A 26965-nucleotide genomic window follows, 5' to 3' on the forward strand; every position below is an offset into this window, starting at 1 on the left:
GCCCCAAAGGGCAGATCGCAAGACAGTGCAGTCCAGGTCTGGCCGAGGGATCCACCGGTGCAGCATCAGGGCTGGGGCGGGACTGCAAGAGGGCTCCAGGGCCTGTCTGGCCTGTCTTGCCAAGTCCCCTGATCAGCGGGATCCCAGCTGCAAGCTAACCTACCAGTCGGAGCACCTGCCCCCTGGTGGTCAGTGCACGTCATAGAGACTGGTTGAATGGTCAGACACTTAGCATATTAGGCTTTTTTATATACGTAGGACTAGCCACCTCTACTAGCATCAAGGCTGTCTGTATTTGACCTGATTTAGAGCTTGCCAAGGGAAAAATGCCTCTTCCCCAGGGCTGTCTGTAAAAAAAAGAAAAGAAAAAACAAATTAGAGGGAACTGTTTAACATCATGGCTCAAATGTGCATATGCGTAGCTGCCCTGGATACAGCAGGTGGAGATGCTGCTCAGGGTGAGTCCCCGAGTCAACCTGGGCCCTGCGGTCAGTGTGAGCCGGAGACTAGGTGTCTCTACTCTGCAAAAGATGGGCCACCCCAGACTGTGGGGACCATGGCAACGCGCACCAGGGATGCTTGGGGCACCTGTAGGTTGCTACACATACTCTTATTGGTGAATTTTCAAATTCCCAGGTAAGCAAGAAGCATCTCCAGCTCCATTTTTTCCTCCACCCTACATACCCAACCCGGGATGTTGAAATAAATTCTAGATCCAGAATAGAAGCAAGAGACAATGTCTGGGCATTGTTTGGACACGTCGATGCCATTCTCGCTATTCTTTTGTCTTCACTCGCGTGATGGATGAGCCTTTTTCTTTTCTCACTGGTCCTTTAAGGGATGGGTGACCCTGCCATTTAAGGGGATTGAGTAGCTGGAACAGGCGCAGACTCTCTGGAGCGGCCTTCAGGCTGAGCAGCCATGTGGCTAACGAGGGCTGGTCCCTCAGCTCTGCTCTCAGATGCCCCCATCCATCCCATCCTCTGTGGCTGTGCACCTTTCCTTCCTAGGAACCCTGGTCCTCATTCTGCGGGATCTTCCCTCTTCGTGTTCCTTTTACTTACTTCCCTCCTCACAGCGCAGGGAAGCAGACTCGGAGCAGGAAGGTGAGCCACCGTGGTTGGCCCTCCCGTCCTGGCAGAGGGGCTGGTGGGTGTGCAGCTCTCGTCCTGCCCTGGGTTCGGTGGTGGGAGTGAGTCCTGAGGGGCGCCGGCACGGACATCAAGAGCCTGATCCAAGGAAGGTCTGATGGCAGCCAGAGCTGGCCTCCCTCTGGCTCTCCCTTGCCAGGTTCAGGGCCCAGCTGTGGCAAACAGAGCGAGCCAGGAGGACACGCCCTCGGTGCGGGATGCAGGCAGTGCCCGCGCCCCTCTGCAGCGCTCAAGGAGGAGATGAAACAGCCTTAGAGCAAAAACACCTGCTTCCAGTCAGCCAGCTCTCCGCTGAGCCAAAGGACAGTTCACGTACAGTGAGGTTATGCATCTGCTGACCAAATATGGTTTCCATTTCCCCCTAAATCTTAATGTTCACTTTGATTCCCAAACCCCAGTGTTAGCACTGCTTTGTTAAGAAAATCAAGTTAGCAAAAGTTCGTAGGTAAAATGCAGTGTTAGAAGTCATAGTTTTACCATGGTTTGGGGGCTGCTGGGTCCCCATTGCTCCCCGGAGCCTCTGCCCCTGGACTCCAGCAGGATTCCCGAGAGCTGCAAAGCCAGCCAGGAGTCCGATCCCCTGGGCTTGGGCACAGGCCACAGAGCTGGACTCACATTTTCACTCGTCTACAGTTTACCTTTGAACAACACCCGGGTTAGGGGTCCGGCCCCTGTGCAGTCAAACCCCGCGGTTCACTTCGGACTCCCCCAAACACAACCATACGTGCTCCGGTTTCTCTGGATCCTGAGTAGCATTGCATATCCCCAAAACTGAAGGAGGCATTTAGAAACACTTTTCTTACAATTCATTTACAGTTTTGCTCCGGTTTTACAGGAGCATGTCTGGAAAAATCCCTCAGATGGTAGGATTACAGCTCTGTAAATCCTGACTGCCCACCCGCCAGGGCCTGAGGGGCCGAGCAAAAACAAACGTGATGATGGTGGGAGGGAGGACTGCTCCCACCTCAGACATTTACTTCAATGTCATCACATTGTATTTAAAAAGACGAAAGTAGCGTGGATGACTTATACAGCTTTTTAAATTTAGTGCAGCTTCTAATTTACTCGGCGCCTGCTAAATTCCACTGTGCCCTGCAGTTTATAATGCTAATGGAAACTTCCCATTTAAAGATGAACTTGGAACGTCTTTGCTAGATTTTAAATTGATAAATTACAAGAGTGGCTGAAAGGGAACCAATTTTGATCTTGGATGAGGACTTCCCAAGGTATGCGCACATGACGTGAACGGGCTGAAGTGGGCAGACAGCCTTCCCTCCACTCCAGCTCCGAGTCCGTATGGATGACCCCCCGTGTCCTGGGAGACAGACACTGTGCAGCGGAGTGTTGTGTGCGGGGGAGGCATTTTCCTTCCCAAAGAGGCATGGTTGTTAAGACCCTCTGTGTTTGGTCACAGCCCTGACCAGGACTGGCTATGGCACTTTGAGCAAACCACTGGACCCTGGGCCTCAGGCTCCCCATCTGTGAAATGGGGTACAATAGCTCCTACATTACAGGGTTACTGTGGAGCTTATAAGAGCTCATTCTGGCAAAGCTGCTAGATGAGCAGCTGACACGCTGTGTTATTACTTTTATAGTTCTTTTCAGGGGTACCATTTTACCGAGTTATGAAGAACCTTGTAGATTCGTATTGCTTGTTAACGGTTGGTTTTCCAAGACATGGGAAGAGCACTAACGGCACGTCTCCTTTCTTGTCCCGGGCCTGACAGATTATAGCGAATCACCACATGCAGTCCATCTCCTTCGCCTCCGGGGGCGACCCGGTAAGTACCCTTTGTTTTGTCTTCTTGTCACCTTGTTGGGAGTGGCTGGGAAGGGGCCCTACTTCCAAGGTGCGCTTCTTAGGGTGCCATCAAGAAGGTTTGAACTGTCACTTGTCAGCCAAGCACTGTTGACAATCCTTGAGGCCCTGGTTTTCTCAGGAAGAACTGAGAGCTGCAAGGTGCTGCCTGGTGTCCGCCTCCCGTCTCTGTCTGCCCTGCTTGGTTCCTGTTTCTCCACTGGGCCTTCACCGGGCCTCTGTTTAAGTACCAGTGATTGAAGGCTGTGAATTTACTTAGTCTAGTTTATTCATAAATATTGGAAGTTGGCATTTTTCTCTCCCAATTTAACACTGTCATCTTTTACTGGTTTGTTTAGCCAACAGGGAGGGAGCTGCAGAGACAGAGAGGGAGACGGGATAAAATGGGAACGTTCTGTTTGTGTCACTTACTTCATGAAGAAGGTGCGAAACAAGGAGTTTGCCCCCACGTGTGGTCAGGAATGTGATGCTTCGGTGTTGGCGGCCACTCTCAATGTCGGGAGAGGCAGGACGCAGGGCCACACCTGCACACCTGCACACTCACTGCGTCCGTCACCGCTCACCGCGGACAGTCCCCCCCTCTGAAGAAGCCCAGGCAGGAATGGCCACGAGGCGAGGGGCAGAGGGCGCCATAGGAAACAGCGAGAAAGGCTCAGTGGGAGAAAGGCTCCCCCAGTGCCCTCACGTCACTTTTCATCCTCCTGGTTAGTGATCACCCAGGGAAACACCTAAATGTTAGGACAAAAGAGCAAGCTTTTCTTGGAACTAAGTTTAATCAATTAAATTGTTCAGTATCCTGAGTAGATGTCCTTTTGCTATTAAATTTTTTTTATAATAAAAACATGGTGGCTTATAGCGGTATTTTTGTTATCCTTGTTGTTTTGTATTATTTTGTCAAAATATCCCTGACCGGTTTGGCTCAGTGAATGGAGCGTCGACCTTCGGACTGAAGGGTCCCGGGTTTGATTCCGGTCAAGGGCATGTACCTTGGTTACGGGCATATCCCCAGTAGGGGGTGTGCAGGAGGCAGCTGATCGATGTCTCTCTCTCATCGATGTTTCTAACTCTCTATCCCTCTCTCTTCCTCTCCATAAAAAAAAATCAATAAAATATTTTAAAAATTATCAGTAGACAATGCTCAGATTTAAATAAAATTTACGGGTCCAGGGTCGCCTGAGTAATTGCGGATACATTACTCCTGTCCCCAGGCAGGGAGTTCTTCCCAGGCCCATGTCTATCCTGCAGACCCTTGCCTCCCAGGCCCCTCCCCTGGGCAGCCTGACTGCAGACCGCTGTTGGCACGTGGAAAGCGGAATCGAGAGGCTCTTTCCACTGCTGGCTGCAGTCTGCCTTTCCAAAGGGCCTGTGATCATGGGAGTGTCTTCCTCTGGGGAACCGGCACCCCTCCGCCTCCCCCAGCTGCTGCAGCCCCGGGGAGGCGTCACCTATGCTCTCTGCAGCCCCAGAGATGTCCGGCATCCCCCCATTTCAGACCCCTGAGCCCAGGGCACTGTCAGGAGGAGGGATGTGTCCACCTTGCGGACGACTCTCTGCCTTTAAACCATTTACTCACCAAAGGGTGACCGCCACCGTCTGACCTCTCACTCAGTGGCTTTGGTCTTTTCGCACGTGGGGCCTTGTTTTCAGGTCTCTCAGGTGGTTTCTTCTTCCCATCCCCTTCCCTCACTTCTCTCCACTTCCCTTCCTTTACTTCCCTCTAATCCTTCATCTCACGTTTCATTGGAAAGAATATTGAGAAGGTGGAAGTCCTCCATAGCAGAACCATCGTTGGTGCACTTGCGGGCTATGCCCAGAGGTGCCTGCGCACCTGTTCTCTGCCGGCCAGGCCCGGCCCCCTCCTCACCCGCGCCTGCACCTGTGTGGGTCTGGCTCTACTGAGCTGCTCCAGGTGACAGCTGGAACCACAGCTTCTGACCTTTGGAAGTTGACCCCGTTGGAAAAACAAAAGGCAGAAACACTGCCCCTGCATTGACAGTCCTTCCCGAAGCCTGGAGCCTGTGTCAGTCCTCATCCTGTGATGATGGAGAAGCAGAGATCCAGCAAATGGAAGCCAAACACAGTGTCCTGTGCGGAAACCAATTCGTCCTCGGGGTACACACAGTCTGCGGGCTTTTCTCCGAGTCCCCATCGCTTCTTCGGCAGAAAAGGGAAGCATTCAGGGACCCTTAAAGTAATCCATACGCTTTATGTTCTTGCTGATTTTTTTCTGTCAGACAGACAGACAGACAGACAGACATCTGTCAGAAAAAATCAGCAAGAACATAAGAGCTCGTGAGTTACTCTCCGCTTCCCCTGTAACCAGTCCCAATGTACATCACATTGTCCATAAATTCTGTACCAACTCTGTTGATAGTTGTTACAGTTGGTGGATGTTTTAAATAAAACCAAAAGTTCTAGATCTTAGTCCTTGTTCTGTTGCCTCAGGTATATCTACTAATTGCTCTGTGCCTCAGTTTACCAAGTTAGAAAATAATATTTTAGAATGTCAAATAAGACAGGTTGGAAAACACTGTTAATCCCTTCACACGTGAGTTATAATTTCCATAATTAGCCGAGTTAAAAGACCACGAAAGAATCAATACCGGCAGGCTCAGAACGTCCTGGCGAGGGAGAGCAGAGCTGGCAAACTTGGAACACGTGTGGCCCCACCTCGGGGACGCCATGTGCTCACTGTGTGATGTTGGGGACACTGTTTGGACAGCCGTGCACCCCGCTGTGCTGCAGCAATACTATTGGCCTCAGGACAGCTCTGTCCTGGCTTGACCACTGGCCATCGGAGTGACAGGGACACCTCACATCTGACAGACTTCCTTAGGTTGGAATTAGAATCTATAAAGAAGAATTTTCTTGTGTATGTCACTAGGGTTAACTCAAATTAAGTTTGTACCCAAACATGTACAAAAATAAAATATAGACTCTAATGATATACTTTTTTTTCTTGGTTAATCCTCACCTGAGGTTTTTTTTTTTTTTTTTTTTTAATTTTTTTTTTATTGATTTTTAAAGAGAGTACAAAGGAGGGGGACAGACAGAGACATATCAATTGGTTGCCTCCCGCACATGCCCCACCTGCAACTGAGGCATAAGCCCTTGACCCAGAATCAAATCCGGGTCCCTTCTGTCCACAGGCTGGGGCTCTATCCACTGAGCCAAACTGGCAAGGGTGATGGTATACTTTTTAATGAACTGCAAACCCCAATCACACTGGGAAGATTACCGATAAACACAGTAACAGCCGATGGGTTCGCAGCAGCGTTAACTTCCCGAGATGGGTACGTTCTGTGGACGCGAAGCTTCTGCTCTCGGTGTGAAGCCAGACAGCTGCCTGCTCCCTCAGCCTTCCCGGCGGCCTCTCTCCTCGGCGCTCCCCCCGACTTCTCCTCCTCAAGCAGACCCTTCCTCGTCCTCCGTGTGCATAAACGTGACAGAAGTTTGCTTCCTGGGGCAAAGGCATCGAGATGATGTCCTTTCTACCCGACTTTCTACGATGTGGGACCCGTAACGTGGGAAACCCACCTAAAAGACCCGGCACTGACACTGCACGCAGAGCAGGGCGCCCAGTGCCACCCACGTGATCCCGGACCTTCTTATCCTAATCTTAAGGTTATCATGGAATGAAAATACAAAACTAAGAGGAAATCCTGGTGACATCTCACAGGCAGGGGAAGGTCCCTGCCCAACCCTCGGTTTCGGGGATCAGTTTGAGAAACACGAGTGTTCCATGAGGAGCCCCTGATGGTGCCATCTCCCACACCCAGGGACCGGGTCTCTGATAGCAAGCGAGAAGCCTTGTTGTTGCTAATAGCTTCAGTCTTCCCAGGTCTTCCTAATGGACACGGCGGGGGCAGGTGGACCGGTCTGCGGATATACCCGCGGCAGGGCTCTGTGTGGGAAGAGCAAGCAGCCTGCCTGCACAGGAAGAGGCCCTGGGTCGCAGCCCATCACTGGGGGACTCTCCTCCCCTGCGTGGTTGTGCTGTGGCATCATGAGCTCTGGGGGCAAGGATGTGTAGCAGTGTCCTCACCACTCACCACCCTGAGGCAGTGTCTTCACATCCACCAGCCTTGTATGCCCACCTGCAGGCACGCTCCCTCTGCCCCTCCCTCACTGCGGGTCCTGGGAGCCCCTGGGAAAGTGAGGGTGCTCACTATAGACTCTCCCAGCTGCTCACAGCAAGGGACTGAGCCATGCCGCCCAGCCCTGTGAAGCAGGGGCCCTCGGGAGCTGTCTGCACCTATTGTGGGAGCTGTCTGTCCGCACCAATGGTGGGAGGTGTCTGTCCGCGCCAAGGGTGGGAGCTGTCTGTCCGCCCCAATGGTGGGAGCTGTCTGTCCGCCCCAATGGTGGGAGCTGTCTGTCCGCGCCAATGGTGGGAGGTGTCTGTCCGCGCCAATGGTGGGAGCTGTCTGTCCGCACCAATGGTGGGAGGTGTCTGTCCGCCCCAATGGTGGGAGCTGTCTGTCCGCGCCAATGGTGGGAGGTGTCTGTCCGCACCTATTGTAGGAGCTGTCTGTCCGCACCAATGGTGGGAGCTGTCTGTCCGCACCAATGGTGGGAGCTGTCTGTCCGCGCCAATGGTGGGAGCTGTCTGTCTGCGCCAATGGTGGGAGGTGTCTGTCCGCGCCAATGGTGGGAGCTGTCTGTCCGCGCCAATGGTGGGAGGTGTCTGTCTGCGCCAATGGGACAGACCTTTCCAGCCCCCCGGCCTCCCGCAGAGATGTGTCTCTGCTTCCATGAAGAAGAGGACTATGGTTCCTGTGACTGTGACTGGAAACTGAAACCCCCGTGGCCCCTGGGCTGCTGAGGCTGCGGGGTCTGTGCTGCTGAGATGGAGGCAGGCGAGGAGGCACAGGCTTTAGGCAAAGGGATCCAGCTCATATGTTCAAAACACCTTAAAGGAATAAAAATGACTACTGATTTCCAAAACAACAACAAGAAAGAGCCCTTGCCTTTGAGCAGCCCTGCTGAGTGTCCCCGCCAGCGGCTCCCAGGGACGCCCAGGCCTGCGGCCTCGCCAGCGGTCCCTGGTGGCTCCCTCAGGCCGGCGCGGAGCCCTGCAGGTGCGGCCGCTCCAGGCAGAGCCGCAGGGCAGACAGCCGTTGGTGCTCTCACCTCGGTTCGTGTGGCTCACGGGCAGCTTTCCACACCCCGACCCCCAGGCCTCACCTCAAGTCACAGCCAGGTCTGCTGGGCCTGAGACTGTCCTTAGAGCTCCCCAGTGACTCCTTCCCCCACCCACCCCCGAATCTGCAATTCACAAGGTCCCGAACCCCCCCCCCCCATGGTTTCGTGTGAGAACGGCCCCCTCGGGCTGTGTGGACAGCATGCCGTACTGTGCACTGTCAGTGATGTGGCATCTGTTTTTTTGACAGGACACAACGGACTACGTGGCGTATGTAGCCAAGGACCCCGTTAACCGCAGAGGTAAGCAATGCTGGCCCTTGGCGCCTCTCCTCAAACACAGGCTCCACCTGAGGTAGCATAGGCACGCCTCTCACTCTGAGCCAGCGCTCTCACACTCAGGGTCACAGAAGCTCCAGGCAGCAATGCAGCCCCGGGCTGGGCGGTGAGCTCCACCCGCACGCCTGTACCGGCCAGCGAGCTCGCAGCACCTGCCCCGCTCTGGCAGTTGCCCCAGACCCGGAAAGCCGCCCTGCCCTGCTGCACACAGAGACGCCCAGACAGGCTGAGCTCCGGGCCCACTGCTGCGTCTCCCAGAGCCTGGCGCTGCCCCCATGGCCTGGTGCTGCCCCCATGGCCTGGTGCTGCCCCCACGGCCTGGCGCTGCCCCCACGGCCTGGAGGCCGTGTCCCAGCTTAGGTGCTGTCGTCTCCTGCCCCTCCCAGCTACCAGGTGGAGTGTGGGGCCCGAGGTGTTCCAGGGCTTTCTATCCTCATGGGCCTTTACTCCTAGACTCTCCTTGCACCCCTCCCCGATCTGTCACTGAGAAACCAAGCCGTACTCACTGGGGTCACCAGCCTGGGGCGGCGGGCGGAGGCTGCGGCCCTCAGATCCCAGGCAGCACTGTTCGCCAGCAGCTGCAGTTCAGACCTCGCCCCACGGTCACCAGCAGCATCGAAACAGCCCAGAACGATGCTTCCCTCCATCACCCACTGGCTGCCCGTCTTCCCACCCACCACCCGGCATTTCCTCGTGGGCAGCACGTGCTTGCTCTGATACTTACACACAGATTCCCTTCTTTTCAAATTTCAGTGCAAATGAGGTCTTAGCATGCTATTTTCAAGCCAGCCTGAAGAGATCGGTTCCCTGGCCCAGGGCGTGGCTTTACAGCGATCTGCCCTCAGGTCCTGGAGCCCTGGCCCCATTTCCTCCCGCGGTGTTCGGCCCCGCGAGGCAGGTGCGGGGGAGGCTGGATGCCGGACGCCACAATGCACCTGGCAAGGGCACGCAGACCGGCCGGGGCATTGCGTTGCCTGTGAGTGAGTGAGTGGAGGTGACTTTCCATGGAGACTGCCCAGCCCTGGGCTGGAAAGCTGTGGTTTGATGGACTGCCTTTTCTTTTTCTTTTCTTTTTTTTCTTTTTTTCTTTTTTTTTTTTTTAATATATTTTATTGATTTCAGAGAGGAAGGGAGATAGATAGATAGATAGATAGATAGATAGATAGATAGAAACACCAATGACGAGAGGGAATCATTGATCAGCTGCCTCCCACATGGCCCCCACTGGGGATCCAACCTGCAACCTGGGCATGTGCCCTTGGCCGGAATCGAATCCGGGACCCTTCAGTCCACAGGCCAACACTCCATCCACTGAGCCACACCAGCCAGGGCTGCCTTTTCTTTCTTGAGAATGAAGGTGAGGTCTTACAAAGAGTGTTGGCTGATAGTCTTCTCTAGGGATGTTGGGGCTCCCCTAGAAGCTGGCATCGGGGTGTCTGGGGACGGGGGGTTCACAGATGAGGTCCTCTAAGTGTCACACTGTCACTCCTGGATAAGGACAAAGGTTTTGGGTAGAAGGGAAAGGGACCAGATGGTCTCAGTGCATGGAGGACTGTCCCGCCCCGTGCTGCCATGCTCTGGCTGAGCACTGTGAACCTGCAGCAGCCCTTACATAATGCGCTTGAGGAGAGATGCCAGGGCCTTACATAACAGGCGTGGAGCTGTCTGAGAGGGCAGACTGGCAGCTCAGCACAGTGCATCCTCCAGGGGAGACTGTGCCCACATTGCTGGGGCTGCTGTGCGAATGCGACAAACCAGGGGCCTCCCAGCAGCAGGACTCCCTGCCCCGGCTCTGGAGGCGGAACTCAGCTCAGCTGCTGCTCTGGAGGCTGCGCGGAGAGTCCTTCCTGCCTCCGCCAGCGGTGGCCTGCTGCTGCGCCCTCAGCCCTCGCGTGCCCGGGGCCCGAGCGTGCCGCTGGCCCCCTGGACGCCTTTTACGAACACCCGGTGTGCTGGCCAGACCCACCACCCAGCTGCCCGCACCCTGGCTGGTTGGCCTGCAGCAGCCTTTTCCTGACTAAGGGCACATCTCTCACCAAGGACACTAACCCTGCGCAGAGGGCACCCCTGACCACCCCAGAGCCCCGCGAGGCTGGGAGGGGCGGGCAGTCTGCACGGCCCGGCACAGAATTCTGTTTCCACCCAGGGCTAAGGGCTGTTGAGGTAACCTTGGGCAGTGCTACCGTTTCCGAAGTCTCCAGTGGCTCTGGGCAGCGGTCCCCACGGAGCCACACGCTGGAGTGCCGTAGGGGAAGCTCGGGGCTCAGGCCTCTTCAGAGCGCTCCGGGTGGCCCCCAGGCAGCCCGGCCGGAGCAGGGCTTGAGGGAGGGCTGGGCCCAGGCAGTCTGACGTGGGCCGTGGAAGCATGCAGGCTGCTGTCCCGTTTCAGAGCCATCACCAGGAGTGCCTTTGCCCACGGGGCCTTTTCAAAGCCACAGAAGTCAGATATACCCCACATCCGGTGGGTGCTGGGCCCAGCTCCCTCAGGGGCAGCTTGCGGTGCCAGGGAGGTGGATACTGGCCCTGGTGCTGCAGCGCAGGGCACCCTGGCACGAGGCCCTCTGAGATACTTGGTGGGGGACACACTCCTTCCTTCCAATCACCTACCGCCTGTCACTTATGATCAAGTGTCAGGATCCCGGCAGGGCTCAGCCGGCCGACTCTCCTGCTCCATGTGGCGTCAGTGGGGGCACGGGTGGACTTTGGCTGGTGGCTGGCCTGGTGTAGAGGGCCAAAGTTTGCTTTGTTTTCACTCCTGACACCTTGGCAGGGATGACCAGCGGCCAGGCCAGAGCCTTCCCCTCCCCAGGGAGCCCGAGGGGCCATCAGGGCGGCAGGACTTCTTGCCTGGCAGCTCTTGGCTCTGAGACATCAAAGGGCTAGCTTCTAGGGCTCTGAGAGGCCAGGCACCACTCCAGTCCAACCACGTGTACTGTCAGGGCAGCCACAGGTCCGGTCCGGGGAGGGCCAGACCCACCCTCCGGGGAGTTTGCAGCCCTTCCTGCACAGGGCTCTGTCCCACAGCCAGCCCGGGCTCGTGGGAGGCTGGGTGCAGGGAGGGGCTCACAGTTTTGCCGTGAACATGACCTCAGAGCATCCTTTGTCTCAGCTCATGTGTCCATCCCAGTTACCTCCTTCTGTGCGGAGCTGCTGTTCTCTCCTCATCCGTCCGCCTCCCCAGTCAGGCAGCGTGGCCTCTGCCTTCGGAGTCAGATGGCTAAGACATTCTGGGCGGATTTGGTAAATGCTCTTGTCTGGGCTCCAGGTGTCTGGGCCCCATGTGGAGGCCCCAGCGGCTGAGCCAGCGTGTCCCCTGGCTGCAGGCACAGCTCCTCAGGGCACATCTGTCTCCCAGAGTCTTCTGTCCACATCCTTAAGGGTCAGAGTTTCTCACTGACACCGCTGTCTTTCCCGCTGTGATTCCTGCCTACGCATTTTTGCACGTTTTGGTTTAGCTAGGAGTTATGTACAGTGAGAATCTGGTGTCCCGAACCCATGCTTAGAGTTACAGTAATCTGGTGGAAGGCGAAGGTTCTGGCCCAGCCATCCAGCTGTATGGAACCTTGGTGACGGCCTGAGCAGGAGTCCCGCCTGGGAGTGCTGCCTCCAGTGGCCACACCGGCCGCCCCCAGCTCTCTAGCAGCAGGATGGCTTCTACAGCGCTGCTGCTCTGGCCTCGGGCAGTGGCAGGGCCAGGAGGACTGCCTGGGAAGGCCTAAATGTCTGTCGCTGGGGGCAAACACACAGCACCTCATCTGCCCGAGGTGGGGGTGGGGGGAGTGAGGGTGGCGCCACAGCGCAAGGCACCCCTTCCTCCTGGCAGAGCTCCCCGTGTCCTCAGGCTGCGCCCCTCCAGCCCGGGCGGCCTGGCAGCTGCCACCCAGGGGCGCCCCCGCTCTGTGCAGAGAAGGCAGCATCGCGCTGCACTCCAAAGCAGTGCGGCCTCTGTCTGCCACCCCCTCGCCCAGCCAGTCCCGTGCCCAGAGCCTCCTTCCCTGTGTCCCAGCTTCTCCTGGGGCCGGCACGTGCGGCCTCAGCCTGAGAACACTCCCTGTGGCACGCCTCCTCCTCCTGGCACCTGCGTGCCCGGACCAGCCTCCCTAACTTATATCCGAGCTGCTGCCCAGAGGAAGGTGAAAGGGACAAGCGCCTGTCCCACCAGCCAAGGGACCCCTCAGCCATGGGACCCCCTCAGCCACAGGACCCCTCAGCCACGGGACCCCTCAACCCTGGGACCCCATCAGCCACGGGACCCCTCAGCCCTGGGACCCCCTCAGCCATGGGACCTCTCAGCCCCGGGACCCCTCAGACCCCTCAGCCACAGGACCCCCTCAGCCCCGGGACCCCTCAGCCCCGGGACCCCTTCAGCCCCGGGACCCCCTCAGCCACAGGACCCCTCAGCCATGGGACCCCTCAGACCCCTCAGCCCCGGGACCCCCTCAGCCACAGGACCCCTCAGCCATGGGACCCCTCAGACCCCTCAGCCTCGGGACCCCATCAGCCACAGGACCCCTCAGCCACGGGACCCCTCAGCCTCGGGACCCCATCAGCCACAGGACCCCTCAGCCACAGGACCCCTCAGCCACAGGACCCCTCAGCCCCGGGACCCCTTCAGCCCCGGGACCCCCTCAGCCACAGGACCCCTCAGCCTCGGGACCCCATCAGCCACAGGACCCCTCAGCCACGGGACCCCTCAGCCACAGGACCCCTCAGCCACGGGACCCCCTCAGCCACAGGACCCCTCAGCCCCGGGACCCCATCAGCCACAGGACCCCTCAGCCACGGGACCCCCTCAGCCACAGGACCCCTCAGCCATGGGACCCCTCAGACCCCTCAGCCCCGGGACCCCCTCAGCCACAGGACCCCTCAGCCATGGGACCCCTCAGACCCCTCAGCCTCGGGACCCCATCAGCCACAGGACCCCTCAGCCACGGGACCCCTCAGCCTCGGGACCCCATCAGCCACAGGACCCCTCAGCCACGGGACCCCTCAGCCACAGGACCCCTCAGCCCCGGGACCCCTCAGCCTCGGGACCCCATCAGCCACAGGACCCCTCAGCCACGGGACCCCTCAGCCACGGGACCCCTCAGCCACAGGACCCCTCAGCCTCGGGACCCCCTCAGCCACAGGACCCCTCAGCCACGGGACCCCTCAGCCACAGGACCCCTCAGCCACGGGACCCCCACAGCCACAGGACCCCTCAGCCCCGGGACCCCATCAGCCACAGGACCCCTCAGCCACGGGACCCCTCAGCCACAGGACCCCTCAGCCACAGGACCCCTCAGCCCCGGGACCCCATCAGCCACAGGACCCCTCAGCCACGGGACCCCTCAGCCCCGGGACCCCTCAGACCCCTCAGCCCCGGGACCCCTCAGCCACGGGACCCCTCAGACCCCTCAGACCCCTCAGCCACGGGACCCCTCAGCCATGGGACCCCTCAGACCCCTCAGACCCCTCAGCCACGGGACCCCTCAGCCACGGCCCGCAGCGCGCCGGGACGGGCGGGGCTGAGCCCCGGGATGCCCTGGGCAGCACTGCCTTGCAGAGCAGAGGCAGGGCCTTCTCTTGCCTTTCCCCACATGACCCCCTTTCTCTGAGGTTCCACATGGTGTGCTACGGGACAGCGGGCCCCTGAGGGGTGGCGGGCGCCTGCCCCAAAGGGACTGGCGTTTGTTTTTGGGGAGAATAGGCTATTGAGGAGGGCATCCGGGGTGGCGCTGGGGGAGGCTGCGGTGGAGCCTCGGAGCTTCTTAAGACACATGCACCCCGGGCCCCTCCTCCCTGGCCTGAGGGCTCTGCCCAGGAGGCTCTGCACAGGGCCTGCCCTGACTCAGCTCCGCCGTCCCACAGCGTGCCACATCCTGGAGTGCCGCGACGGGCTGGCCCAGGACGTCATCGGCGCCATCGGGCAGGCCTTCGAGCTGCGCTTCAAGCAGTACCTGCGCTGCCCTGCCAAGGTCCCCGCTCTCCACGACCGGTGAGTGCTCCTCTGGGCGGTGAGGAGTGCTCTTCTGGGCGGTGAGGAGTGCTCCCCTGACGGTGAGGAGTGCTCCACTGGGTGGTGAGGAGTGCTCCCCTGGCGGTGAGGGGTGCTCCCCTGGTGGTGAGCGGTGCTCCTCTGGGCGGTGAGGGGTGCTTCTCTGGGCGGTGAGGGGTGCTCCCCTGGGTGGTGAGGGGTGCTCCACTGGGCGGTGAGCGGTGCTCCCCTGGCTGTGAGGGGTGTTCCTCTGGGCGGTAAGGGGTGCTTCTCTGGGCGGTGAGCAGTGCTTCCCTGGACGGTGGCTTTCTGAGAAGTCGCACCTTTCCTCCTCAAAAACCAAACCGGACAGACAGACAGACAGAAACACTCCATGTGAGGAACCACGGCCGCCTCCAGGCGCGCTCTGGCTGGCCTCCTGGCGCCGGCCCCGGGCGCTGGCCGCTGAGGACCGGCAGATGAAGCAGACACGTGCTCTGCGGTTGGAAAACATTTTCCCAGGAGGAGAGCGACAGCAGCCGAGGCCACAGAAAGGCACCTACAGCCAGGTGCTGCTCCCACACGCTCCTCTGTGCGCCTCAAGTCCGCAGGGCCAGTGCCCGGTGTCCGCAGCCCTGCCCAGAGGCTCGGTGAGCCCCGCCTGCTGGTTGGCCTTGGCAGCTCAGAAACCCACTGTGGCCCTGGCCAAGTTCATTACCAGTCTGGGTCTCTCCTGTGATAGGCGTGTCTCTGTCAAATCAGAAGATGGTGCCTTGGCAGTGCTATGATTCTGAGTGTTAAATAAAATAGTGAACGTGAACAGGAATTGTGAGGTATTTAACTTATTATAAAAATGTTCGGGATCGACCACGGAATACCTTTAGGACACACGGATATTCCCTGCAGCATAAAAAGCCACTCCGGGCACTGGTCACTCAGCAGGCTGTCCTGGACCGACCTCCCGGAAGGCCCAGCTGTCACCGTGGTGTGTTCACGCCAGGAACACCTGGCTTTGTTTCTCCCAAATTGACTTCGCTTGCTTTCCCTGCTGCCTACAGCCGCATCTGGAACTTATGAGGCAGTGTCCCTTTGCTTCCATTATTTTGCAGACTTTTGTCATCTCTATGAAGTTTTCACCTTTCTTGAAAGAGACTTAATTTTTCTCTCTCATCCACTGGAAATTTCTCTAAAACGTTCCTTTTGGAGGTGCTGAGGCGGCCCCGCTTTTCCCGCTGCCGGAAGCTCTCACAGGCTCAGGCTGCAGGGTAAGCAGAGTGAGAGTAAAAGTGACAGTACCCCAGATGGCCTTGCAGAGGATGAGTGAACAAACTTCAAATTTCACATATAATAGGATATATATAGTCATTACAAAGAATATATCAGCATATGTGTATTATCAGAAAAAAATGGCAGAGTTTTTTAATGGAGTGAAAAAAAGATGAGCCATTTATGAAAAATTTAAAAACACAAACAATTCTATACATAGTTACTGTATAAGTGTGTGTATACGAAAACATGCAGAAGTATCACGCCAAAGCGGGATGTGCAAGAATGAAGTGGGCGTGGAGTGGGCTTTAACTTTGCCAAGTGCATTTCCTCCCTGACATTTTAGAAAGTAAAGGTACCAATATACAAATAAATAAATAAATAAATAAATAATTTTTAAAAATGCAGTGAACACCTTTATACCACCATCTAGCTTCTACATTAACATTTTACTGTTCATTTCACATATCTATTCATCCAAAGTAAGTTTGGCAAATATTTTTTCCCTCTGGAAAAAAAGGAAGGAAGTACAGCAAAATGTTCACACTGTTTAGTCTCAGTGGTGGATGTGTAAGTATCTTTTATTTTTATTAATTTTGGTTTTCTGTACTTTTGAAATGTTATGTAAAAGTCAAATAAGCACTATTTAAACATGTGTATAAAAATGGGTGGTTAGAGTTGATTGAACTACCATGCTTCCCGGGAATACACGTGAGGCATGAAGTCCTATATATGTTTCTACATAATAAAGTGTAAAGAAATTTAATTTTGTCCCACTATTCTGTTTCCTCATGTGGATATGTATTAGCATTTGGTCTTTCATTTCAGCCTGAAGTACTTCCTTTCATATTAATTGCGGGGCAGATCTAGTAGTGATGAATTTTTCAGTTTTTTTTTAAAATCTGGAAATGTCTTATTTTTTGTTTCATTTTGGAAGGATAGTTTTATTGGGTATAGAATAGTTGGTAGACAGTCTTTTTCTTTCAGTACAGTGGTGCCTCGCATAATGAACGCCTCGCACAGCGAACTTTGGACAGGTTTTTCATGAAACCATCGGCCAAAAAGCAGAAAATGGATGAAGATGTGCAAGATTCGGTAGACTCTACTTAGTCTGTCTTAAAATTAAAAAAATGTGTGTTTTTTTAAAAAAAATTATGTTTTTAGATGTATCTAAATAAAAAAATGTCATCTTAGCATATTTTTTTATGTCATCTTAGCATATTTTATGCTACAGAACGAATTATTTTTTTTAACATGTATTGTTATGGGAAAACGATTTTCACATAACGAACTTTTTGCATAACAAGCTTGCTCCTGGAACGAATTAAGTTCGTTGTGTGAGGCACCACTGTACTTGAATATGCCATCCCACTGCTTTCTTGCCTTCATTGTTTCTGAGAATAAAGTCAGCTGTGAATATTATTGAAAATCCTTTGTCCAGAATCTGAATGTCCACAGGGGCAATTTCTATTGATTGCTTTTATTCCTTGTGTTTCTTCGCATGTCTCATAAAATGTTTGTTGTTGAAGTTAGAGATTTTAAATAATATAACGTGCTAACTCTGCAATCAGGTTTCTCCCCTCCTCAGGATTTGTTGTTGCTTTTTTTAGTGGTTGTTTTTTTTTTTTTCCCCTAAACTTTTCTAAACTAAATCCATAACTCTATATTCTTTGTCAGAAATGGCCACTGACAACTCTGTTCAGTTCAATTATTAGAAAACGAATAATTAGAGATTTCCTTAAATCCCTAGAACTCTGTGTATGTGTGGGCACCCCTTCAACACTCAGCTATGCAGTTGGCTATTCCTCCTTAACTTTCACTTCCTGCCTGGCTTCAAGGTCAGCCAGAGGTGAGACTAGGCCTTTTTGAATCTTTCCAGAGCAGGCATACATCCTTGGACATGAACAGAGTCCTAAGAATACATGTGGCCTTCTAGATTCCTGGAAATAGGTTGAAATTTATCAAAGTTCTTACCGACATTCTATTTTCTAGCTTTTTAAAAAAAGCTTTTGATTAACCTATTTTTTGCCTCAAATGTTATACTACCTCAGGGTGCCATGCTGTTAAACAGTTGCCTCTAATTGTTTTTGACAAATGTTCCAGGGTAAGAGGCACTTTTTTTTCCCCTGGGCAAGCTCTGAATCTGTCAAATAGAGACAGCCTTCGGAGTGACCTCTTCCCAGGAGTGACTAGACAGTTGACATAACGTTCTCTGGGAATGGGGCTTTGAAAGAGACTCAGTGCTGCTTTGCCCCCTCCTACGGTTATCAGGCTACTGGTTTTCTCTGTGATTGTAAGCTGTTTGTTTTTAAGACTACTGTGGCGATGGGAACAAAGCAAGTTAAAATGCCCAAGCTGCTGTTCTTACAGCTTTGTTTATTTGCTTAAAAAACAGAATAAACACTCCCTATGTCAGTGGTCAGCAAACTCATTAGTCAACAGAGCCAAATATCAACAGTACAATGATTGAAATTTCTTTTGAGAGCCAGTGTTTTAAATAATTAATCCTGTAATTTAAAAAAAATCAGTTCTTTTCATGGAAGAAAAAATTGTTGTTTTCATGGAAGAAAAAAAAATTCAGAGGTCTTACCCTGCCATCTTCTAGAATGTTCAATTTTTAGTTGATTTTGCTTTGGGTTAATTTTATTATTTCCTAAAATGTGTGTCTGTGCCTTGAGGAACTGGTTGTCTTTACATGTAAACTTTTTCTTTCCTGATTAAAATGTACCTATAAAAATGACTTTTTCTTGTTTCAGATGTGATTAAAACTTTCCAAAGGATAGAACTGTGAATAGGCAGAGATATTTGACTAAACCACTATTATGCTTTTCATATGTGCCTGAGATCTGCATGGCTGAAGGGGCAGTGACTAAACTCACTTTTCTGGAGTGATAGGTATTAGATGTGATGGTTTTGACTAAAAGCTCAACTTTTGGCTAACGCTCCTGAAAATTCTTTTTTCACAGAATGCAGAGTCTGGATGAGCCCTGGACGGAAGAGGAGGGCGACAGCTCAGACCCCCCGTACTACAACAGCGTCCCGAACAAGACACCCCCGCCGGGGGCGTTTGCGGATGCACGCCTGCAGGCCGGGCCCCACGGCCCCGACACAGCCCCGGTCAGTTTGTACCTTTTTCTTGGGATGCTGGCTAATTGAACTTTACAATAAACCCGCGATTTTGCAGATCTCGACTTAACAGACTTTGATTTCTTGGACAAAACTTCCAGTCCATGTATACTATGTGAAAATCACCCTGTTAATTTTAAAATGCTGTAAACCAACATTTGCTTATAATTAAATTAACAGGTTATATTCTGTTATCAAGTCACTGTTATTTTAAACAAATTTTAGTAAACAGGACATATGTTGGAAAAAATGCTGTAATAATTCACCCACATAGATAAATATTACATGTCTACAACTACAGTCCACATCTTTAAACCCACAGTCACCACTGGCAAACAGTGTTTGGCGAATGATTACCACAAAATTGCATCATCGCACGCGGTGACTGGCTCTACTGTCACCGGCGTGGCTCTCTGCAGTGGTTGCAGTGTGCAGGCCCGTGTGCCTTTTGTGGGGAGCCACACCCCAGGTGTGGGCACTTGTTTCCTCTCAGTGACTGGTGAAGGCATGCATTTTCTATTATACACATAGAAACCTTTTCTGTGAAATTAAACTTTTCATACTTAGTTTTTCATACAAATGTGTCTACGTAGGTAAAAACAGGTAAACTAACTAATTTGTCAACTTTTGAAATATGTATATTTTTATTGATTTCAGAGAGGAAGGGAGAGGGAGAGAGAGATAGTAACATCAATGATGAGAGAGAATCATTGATTGGCTGCCTCCTGCACGCCCCCTGCTGGGGACTGAGCCTGCAACTTGGACATGTGCCCTGACCCCCAGAAATTGAACCGTGACCTCTTAGTTCATAGGTCGACGCTCAACCACTGAGTCACACTTTTTTATCAATTTTTTAACATACACATTCAGAAAACCTACTTTATTATATGACAGATTTTTGTCTTTAATGCACACACTCTCACCCAAATTAGTCTGTTAAATCAAGGTTTTACTGTATTTCCTTTTATATTTCTCAGCTTTATTTTCAGGTTGCTGTTCTGTCCAGTGTTTGACAGGATAACTCACATGCTTCCCCCGTGTGGATTTCACAAAGCAGATAGATAGGGGAGGCTTTTGTTTTAACACCAAGGTGCAGTCAGGTACCTGGAAACTGTCCTGTGACTGCTGAGCTGGGATGCAGCTCCTCACTGAGTCTCCCCCAGGAGGGGAGCGAAGCCAAGGCTCTTCAGAAGCCTGGGTGCTCTGGTTTCTCTGAAAAGACAGTGGACATAGGCTTTAAAATGGTGAGAATTTTATGATTTTTTCTATTTTAGTCATTTCTCTGATTTTACCTCCAAATCAACGTTCTAGGAAGGTACTTGTTTTGTAGAGTTACTATATCTCTGTAGCGAATTTTTGCTGTCACCCACCTTAGTGAATAATAATGACACATTGCAGTGTAGGGCCGTAGTTCTGACACTGAGCGGGAATGGCCGGTGGCTTGCCCCGGGTGTCAGCGCAGTGTGTACTGATACACAGGCACTTCTCTGCGGGCGGAAGTGTAGTTTTTTGAGATGCGGTCTCTTCCTCACTCCCACACACATTTATTTGCTAATTCTCAGTGCTGTGAGGCATGGAGGAAACTGCTGTGCCATCGGGCATGCAGCCGCCTGGCCACTGATGTCCCTTCTCCCGGACGTGGCTTTTGGAGATGGGGGAAAAAGAAGAGTATAATTTTTTTTTCTCTTTGTGTTTATAGTTTCCAGGAAAAGAGCAAACTTATTACCAGGGAAGACACTTAGGAGAGCCGTTTGGCGAAGACTGGCAGCAAACCCCTGCCAGGCCAGGTGAGAGGCGAGGGTATGAGGGAAAGCAACATAGCAACGTGCCGGTCACTGCTGCTGTCCGTCTCCCTCCCCTCCTCCGTCCTCCGAACGCCCTTCTGCTCTATCTGTGTATACCGATTAGCTTGCATTCTCTAGAATTTTATGTACATATCATTTATACATTATGCATTCTTTTCCATCTGACTCCTTTTCACTCAACAAACTATTTATAGACTCACTCCTGTCGCTGCATGCATCCATAGTTTTTCCCTTTTTCTGGATGACTCGTATTCCATTGTGTGAATGTCCTACACTGTGTTCACTGGTTGGCTGATATCTGTTTCCAGTTGGTGGGCATTACATATAATGTCGGTAAAAAACCCAAGACAAAGTAACATCTCCCGGCGGCTCTCCATCTCCTGTGGAGGGGGCGCGGCAGGAAAACGTGCTGCAGGCTCCTGCCCAGACCACAGAAATGTATGAAGTAAGGTTGTGGGGTGCCACTCAGCAACGACGCTCCCCTGGCAGCAGGACCGGATCCTACCCGTCAGCACTTCCTGCCAGGAGGCGTCATTGGCCCCTCCCAGGGCACCTGCACCTGTGTCAGAGGGAGCTGGCTGGAGACGCAGTGTGTTCGCACTGTCCCGAGCGCCCGGGGGCTGAGTCCCGTGGTTCCTCACAGGAGCCGGTAGCACCATCCTTCCACCCCACCCCCACCTGCTCCAGGCCACCTTCAGGAGAGGGACAGCCCCTGGAGGCAGAGCCGCCTGGTGCACTGGAGGACACTGCCACCTCTCAGCAAAACAGTGAGCACGCTCCTGCTCCCACATTAATACAATTCACACATGACTGATAACTATCGGGTCTAGTAATAATTAATGTCGTTTTAACATTCGTTTAAAATCTTGCTTGGCGTTGACTTGTATTGACATAACCTTCAAACACGTGGTATCTACAGAACGTGTGAAGTGCAATTAACAAGTTTTGCTTGAAAAAGTTTGTGTTTGGTTTGGTTTTTGTTGCAAAACTAGGGCTAAGAAGATGGCGGATGAAGAGCATATTCGGCACTGCATGCTTTACGAGTTCCAATTAGGAAGAAAAGCAAGTGAGGCTGCAAAAAACATCTGTAGTGCTCTTGGTCAAGATGCAGTTAGCGCCAGAAAATGCCAGCGTTGGTTTGAGAAATTTCGCGAGGGAAATTTTTCGTTAGATGACAAGAGTGGTCGAGCCGTGTGTCCAATTTTGATCAAGAAGCTCTTCAAGCTCTTTTGGTGCAAAATCCTCAAATTACCCAACAAGAGCTTGCGACAACTTTAAATTGTTCACAAAAAACAATTTCCAATCAATTGCGTGCACTTGGCAAAGTCCAAAAGTTTGGAAAATGGGTTCCTCATGAGTTGACCGACAACAACCGTAATCAAAGAGTCACAATTTGCAGTTCGCTCCTCTCTCGTCAAAACAGTTTGCCGTTTTTAGAGCAAATTGTTACCGGAGATGCAGAATGGGTGCTGTATGTTAATTTGAAAAGGCGGCCTCAATGGTTGGACAAAAATGAGGCTCCGCAGTCCACGCCAAAACCTGACTTGCATGCGAAAAAAGTGATGTTGTGTGTTTGGTGGAATTTTAAAGGAATTCTTCATTATGAACTTTTACCATCTAACCAAACCATTACAAGTGCAGTGTATAGTGCCCAATTGGAAAGGTTAGCCCAAGCTCTAAGAGAAAAAGAACCCGCGCTGATTAATCGGAAGGGCGTAATTCTTCACCACGATAACGCACGACCGCATACTGCAAGAATCACTGCTGAAAAACTGCGCCAGTTGGAATGGGAAGTTCTCCCTCAACCTGTATATTCTCCTGATATTGCCCCTTCCGATTACCATTTGTTTCGTTCTTTGCAAAACTTTCTTCTTGGAAAAAAATTTAATAATGAAGAATGCCTCAAAAATGCATTGACCGAACTTTTTGCATCAAAATCACAAGAATTTTACAACAGAGGGATTAAAATGCTTCCTGAGCGTTGGGCACAAGTAGTAGAAAACAACGGCAACTATATTGTTGATTAAATTTTGTTGTATTGTTTAAATAAATTCGATTTAAAAAAGTATTAGAAAACGACATTAAGTATTACTAGACCTAATAACTGCTACCGTAAGTCTCCGTTCTACAGGCAGCTCTGCACACACACTTACATAGACAGGTGTGTGTGTGTGTGTGTGTGTGTGTGTGTGTGTTTTAAAGGTTCCTTTTCACTTTGAACATTTCCCCCTGCTCAGGCACTTCTAAAACTCCTTCACTAGCTCCAGGCCACTGGCTACTCACTCTGGGGGTCTAAAGGAAGTGGACTGACAAATGAATTAAGATCCAATTTATTCTTTTATGTATATAAATTGAATCATTTCTTAGTTTAATGTTAAGGCTTTCCCCTTAAAGTAACTGTTTCTTCTGGGAGTAAACTACAATACATTTTTTAAAATTATATTTTTCAATTACAGTTCACATTCAGGGTTATTTTAAGGGTACAGCATAGTGGTCAGACACTTACACAGTGACAAAGTGTTTCCTTTGGTAAGCCTGGTACCCGTCTGGCACCACATGCTGGTTGTTGTCATAGTATTGACTGTATTCCCTCTGCTGTGCTTACTGTCCCCGTGGCTGTTGTGTCACCACCGATTTGTACCTAGTGCCTTCTCCTCTTCCACCCAGTCTCCAACGCCCGTCTTCTCTGCAGTTGTCAGCCTGTTTTCTGCACCTGAGTCTGTTTCTGTCTGGTTCTTTAGATCCCACATAGAAGTGAAACTATATAGTATTTGTCTTTCTCTGTCTGACTTATTTCACTCAGTGTAATGCTCTGTAGGTCCAGTCATGAGATTGCAAATGGAAGGATTCATTCTTTTTTATGGCTGAGTAAGCTTCCATCAGTGGTAACTCATGTATTGATGATTACTTGGGTGGCTTCCAATTCTTGGCTATTGTGAATTGTGCTGAAAATATATATGCTGCTCATATATTTTTGAATGAGTGTTTTGGATTTCTTCAGATAACTACCTAGAAGTAGAATTGCTGGGTCATAAGGTAGTTCTATTCTTGATTTTTTAGGAACATCCATACTACTGTCCATAGTGACTGTACCAATTTGCAATCCCACCAATAATACAATTTTCTCCTCCTCCTTGCCAACACTCGTTTGTTGATTTATTGATGATAGCCATTTTGACAGGTGTGAGGTGATACCTCATTGTGGTTTTAATTTGCATTTCTATTAGTGATGTTGAGCATCTTTTCATTTGTCTGTTGGCCATCTGTATGTCCTCTTTGGAGAAGTGTCTATTTAGGTCCTTTGTCCATTTTTTAATTTGAAAAAAAAATGTTTTTGGTGTTGAGTTGTATAAGTTCTTTACAAATTTTGGCTATTAACTCCTTATCAGATGTACCATTAGCAAATATCTTCTCCCATTCAGTAGATTGTTTTTGTTTGTGAATTCCTTTCTATGCAAAAACTTGTCCCATTTGTTTATTTTTTTTCTTTTATTTTCTTTGCCTGGGGAGATATATCAGTAAAAATGCTACTAGAGCAGTGTCAGAGATTTTATTGCCATCTTTTCTTTAGGAGTTTTATGGTTTTGAGTCTTACATTTAAATGCCTAATTCATTTTGAGTTTATTCTTGTATACAGTATAAAAAGGTAGTCTCATTTCATTTTTGCATGCATCTGTCCAACTTTCCCAACATCCTTTATTGAATAGATTGTCTTTACCCTATGTATGTTTTGCCTTCTTTGTCACATATTTGTTGACTGTATAGGCTCTCTATTCTGTTCCATTAATTTGTATGGCTGATTTTAGGCTGGTATCATGCTCGTTAGGTTACTACAGCCTTGTAGTATAGTTGGATACCAGGTAATATGATACCTCCAACTTTGTTCTTCTTTCTCAAGACCGCTGTGGTTATTTGAAGTCCTTTGTGATTCCATATAAATTTTAGGATTTTTTTGTTCTAGTTCTGTGAAAACAGTCATTGGAATTTTTATTGAATCTATAGATTGCTTTGAGTAGTATGGACATTTTAACGATGTTAATTCTTTCTATCCATAAGTATGGTATATGCTTCTATATATTTGTATCTAATTCAAAAATCTTTCTTCAATGCCTTATTATTTTCTGAATATAGGTTTTTTACCTCCTTGGTTAAATTTACTCCTAGATATTTTAAAAAGCAACTGTAAATGTGATTGTTTTCTTGGTTTCTTTTTCTGATAGTTCATTATTGGTATATAAAATACAACTTATTTCTGAATATTAATTTTGTATCCTGCTACTTTACTGAATTTATCAGTTCTAATAGTTTTTTTTGTAGGATCTTTAGGGTTTTCTATATGTAGTAACATGTCATCATCAAATAGTGACAATTTTATTTCTTCCTTTCCAATTTGGGTGCCTTTTATTTCTTCTTATCTGATTGTTGTGGCTAGGACTTCTGATACTATGTTCAATAAAAGTGCAGAAAGTGGACAACCCCGTCTTCTTCCTGATCTTAAGGAAGACACTTTTAGCTTTTTTCCCATTGAGTATGAAGTTAGTTGTGGGTTTGACATATATGGCTTTTATTATATTGAGGTATACTCTCTTGATTTCCAATTTTGCCATAAATGGATGCCAGATTTTGTCAAATGCTTTTTCTGCATGTACTGATATGGTCTTATGAATTTTATCCTTCATTTTGTTTTTGTGGTGTATTACATTAATTGATTTGCAGATATTGAGCCAAACATTGAATCCAAGAAAAATTCCACTTGATCTTTTTATTGTATTACTGAATTTGGCTTGCTAATATTTTATTGAGAATTTTTGCATCTATGTTCATCAGGGATATGGGTCTATAATTTTCTTCTTTTGTAACATTTTTGTCTGGTTTTAGGATCAGGATAATAATGGCCTCATAAAATGAGTTTGGAAACCTTCCCTCTTTTTGAATATTTTTGGGATAGTTTGAGAAGATCAGTTGTTAATTCTTCTTTGAATATTTGGTAACATTCATCATTGAAGCCATAGGTCTAGTACTTTTGTTTGTTAGGTTTTTTGTTTTGTTTTTTTTTATTACTGTTTTGATTTTGTTGGTAGTAATTGGTCTGTTCCAATTTTCTGTTTCCTTTTTAGCCAGTCTTGGAAAATTGTATGTTTATAAGAATTTATCCATTTCTTCCAGGTTGTCCAACTTACTGTCAATCTCTCCCTTTATGTCTGCACCTTTGAGCCTCTTTGCCATCAGCCTAGATGTCCTCATAATTCTCTCACATATCGCTCCAGTTATTTAGCTACCAGCGCAATAACCTTCATTGTACATTTTTAAAGTGTTGGAGGAGGAGCTGTCCCGTGATCTCAAGGCATATGTTTTTGATTCTAATAAGATTATGGATACCAAAGGAATAAAAATGGAAATCACTACTGCTAAGATATGAAAGAAAGCTTGCATTGTAAAATAATTTAAACCTGACATTTGGACTCAATAAGGCAAATGGAACATTTTTCCATATTTTTGGAAAATGTGCGTTTTCTTCACATTAAGTGGTACCAATAAGGAATAATGATTACAAAATATTTGCTTTATATTTTGGGGTGCATAATTGTTTACAAGGGTTATATCCTCTTGTTGGGTTGACCCATTTATCCTGTGTAATGACAGTAATGTTTTAGAATTCCCTTGTGTGAACCCCCCTGAGAGACGCCCCGTAGTGCTGGCCTGGCCAGGTGAACGTGGCACCTGTCAGAAGCCACCCCAGAGCTCTGTGTCAGAAGAGGATAGGAATAGCAAATCAAAGTCATAATTTTGTCAGAAGTTTTGTTTTTTTTTAATTATGTTTTCATCTTTGTTCCATAGACATTTAAAATAAATAAGCCAGTCAGAGAAAGACAAGTATCACATGATCTGACTCACATGTGGAATCTAATGAACTACACTAAACTGATGAGTCAAATAGACCCGGAGTGTGGAACAGACTGTAGAATCTCAGAGGGAAGGAGGCAGCCAGAGATTAACCATGGCACAGACTACAGTGAGGTGGGCCCGGGGGCGGGGTGGCGAGAACGGCCAGAGGTAGTCGCTGGGGGAAAAGGGACATCTGTAACACTCTCAACAACAAAGACACATTTGTTGGAAAAAGCTTCTCCTCTTACAAAAAAAAAAGTAAAAAAAATTATTCACTTGATAGTTTTTAAAAAAGTATTTACATAGCTTGTATACACCTAGACATGTAAGGAGACACATTCTTTATATTAGACATTTGCTTTATTGAAAAATATTAGGTTTATTAAAAAAATGAGGTCTCCTCCTGTGTATTTCTCTGGCCAGATCAGAACAGACCATGCCCGAGGTTCATCAGGGCAAATCAGCCTCACGTAGG

General features: G+C 50.0%; 1 protein-coding gene across 2 annotated transcripts in view; it reads left to right on the forward strand.

Moving 5' to 3' along the window:
- SHC3 (SHC adaptor protein 3) overlaps nt 1-26965 on the forward strand; it is a 138041-nt gene that overhangs the window by 95672 nt on the left and 15404 nt on the right. For both annotated transcript variants that reach the window (XM_084899077.1, XM_084899078.1), the window contains exons 6-10: nt 2879-2932; nt 8364-8415; nt 14302-14428; nt 18640-18790; nt 20499-20586. In XM_084899077.1, the coding sequence (XP_084755203.1) occupies nt 2879-2932; nt 8364-8415; nt 14302-14428; nt 18640-18790; nt 20499-20586 (472 nt within the window). The remainder of the gene's footprint in view (nt 1-2878; nt 2933-8363; nt 8416-14301; nt 14429-18639; nt 18791-20498; nt 20587-26965) is intronic.

Source organism: Pipistrellus hanaki, assembly GCF_964339955.1.
Source record: "Pipistrellus hanaki genome assembly, chromosome: 11".
NCBI lineage: Eukaryota > Metazoa > Chordata > Mammalia > Chiroptera > Vespertilionidae > Pipistrellus > Pipistrellus hanaki.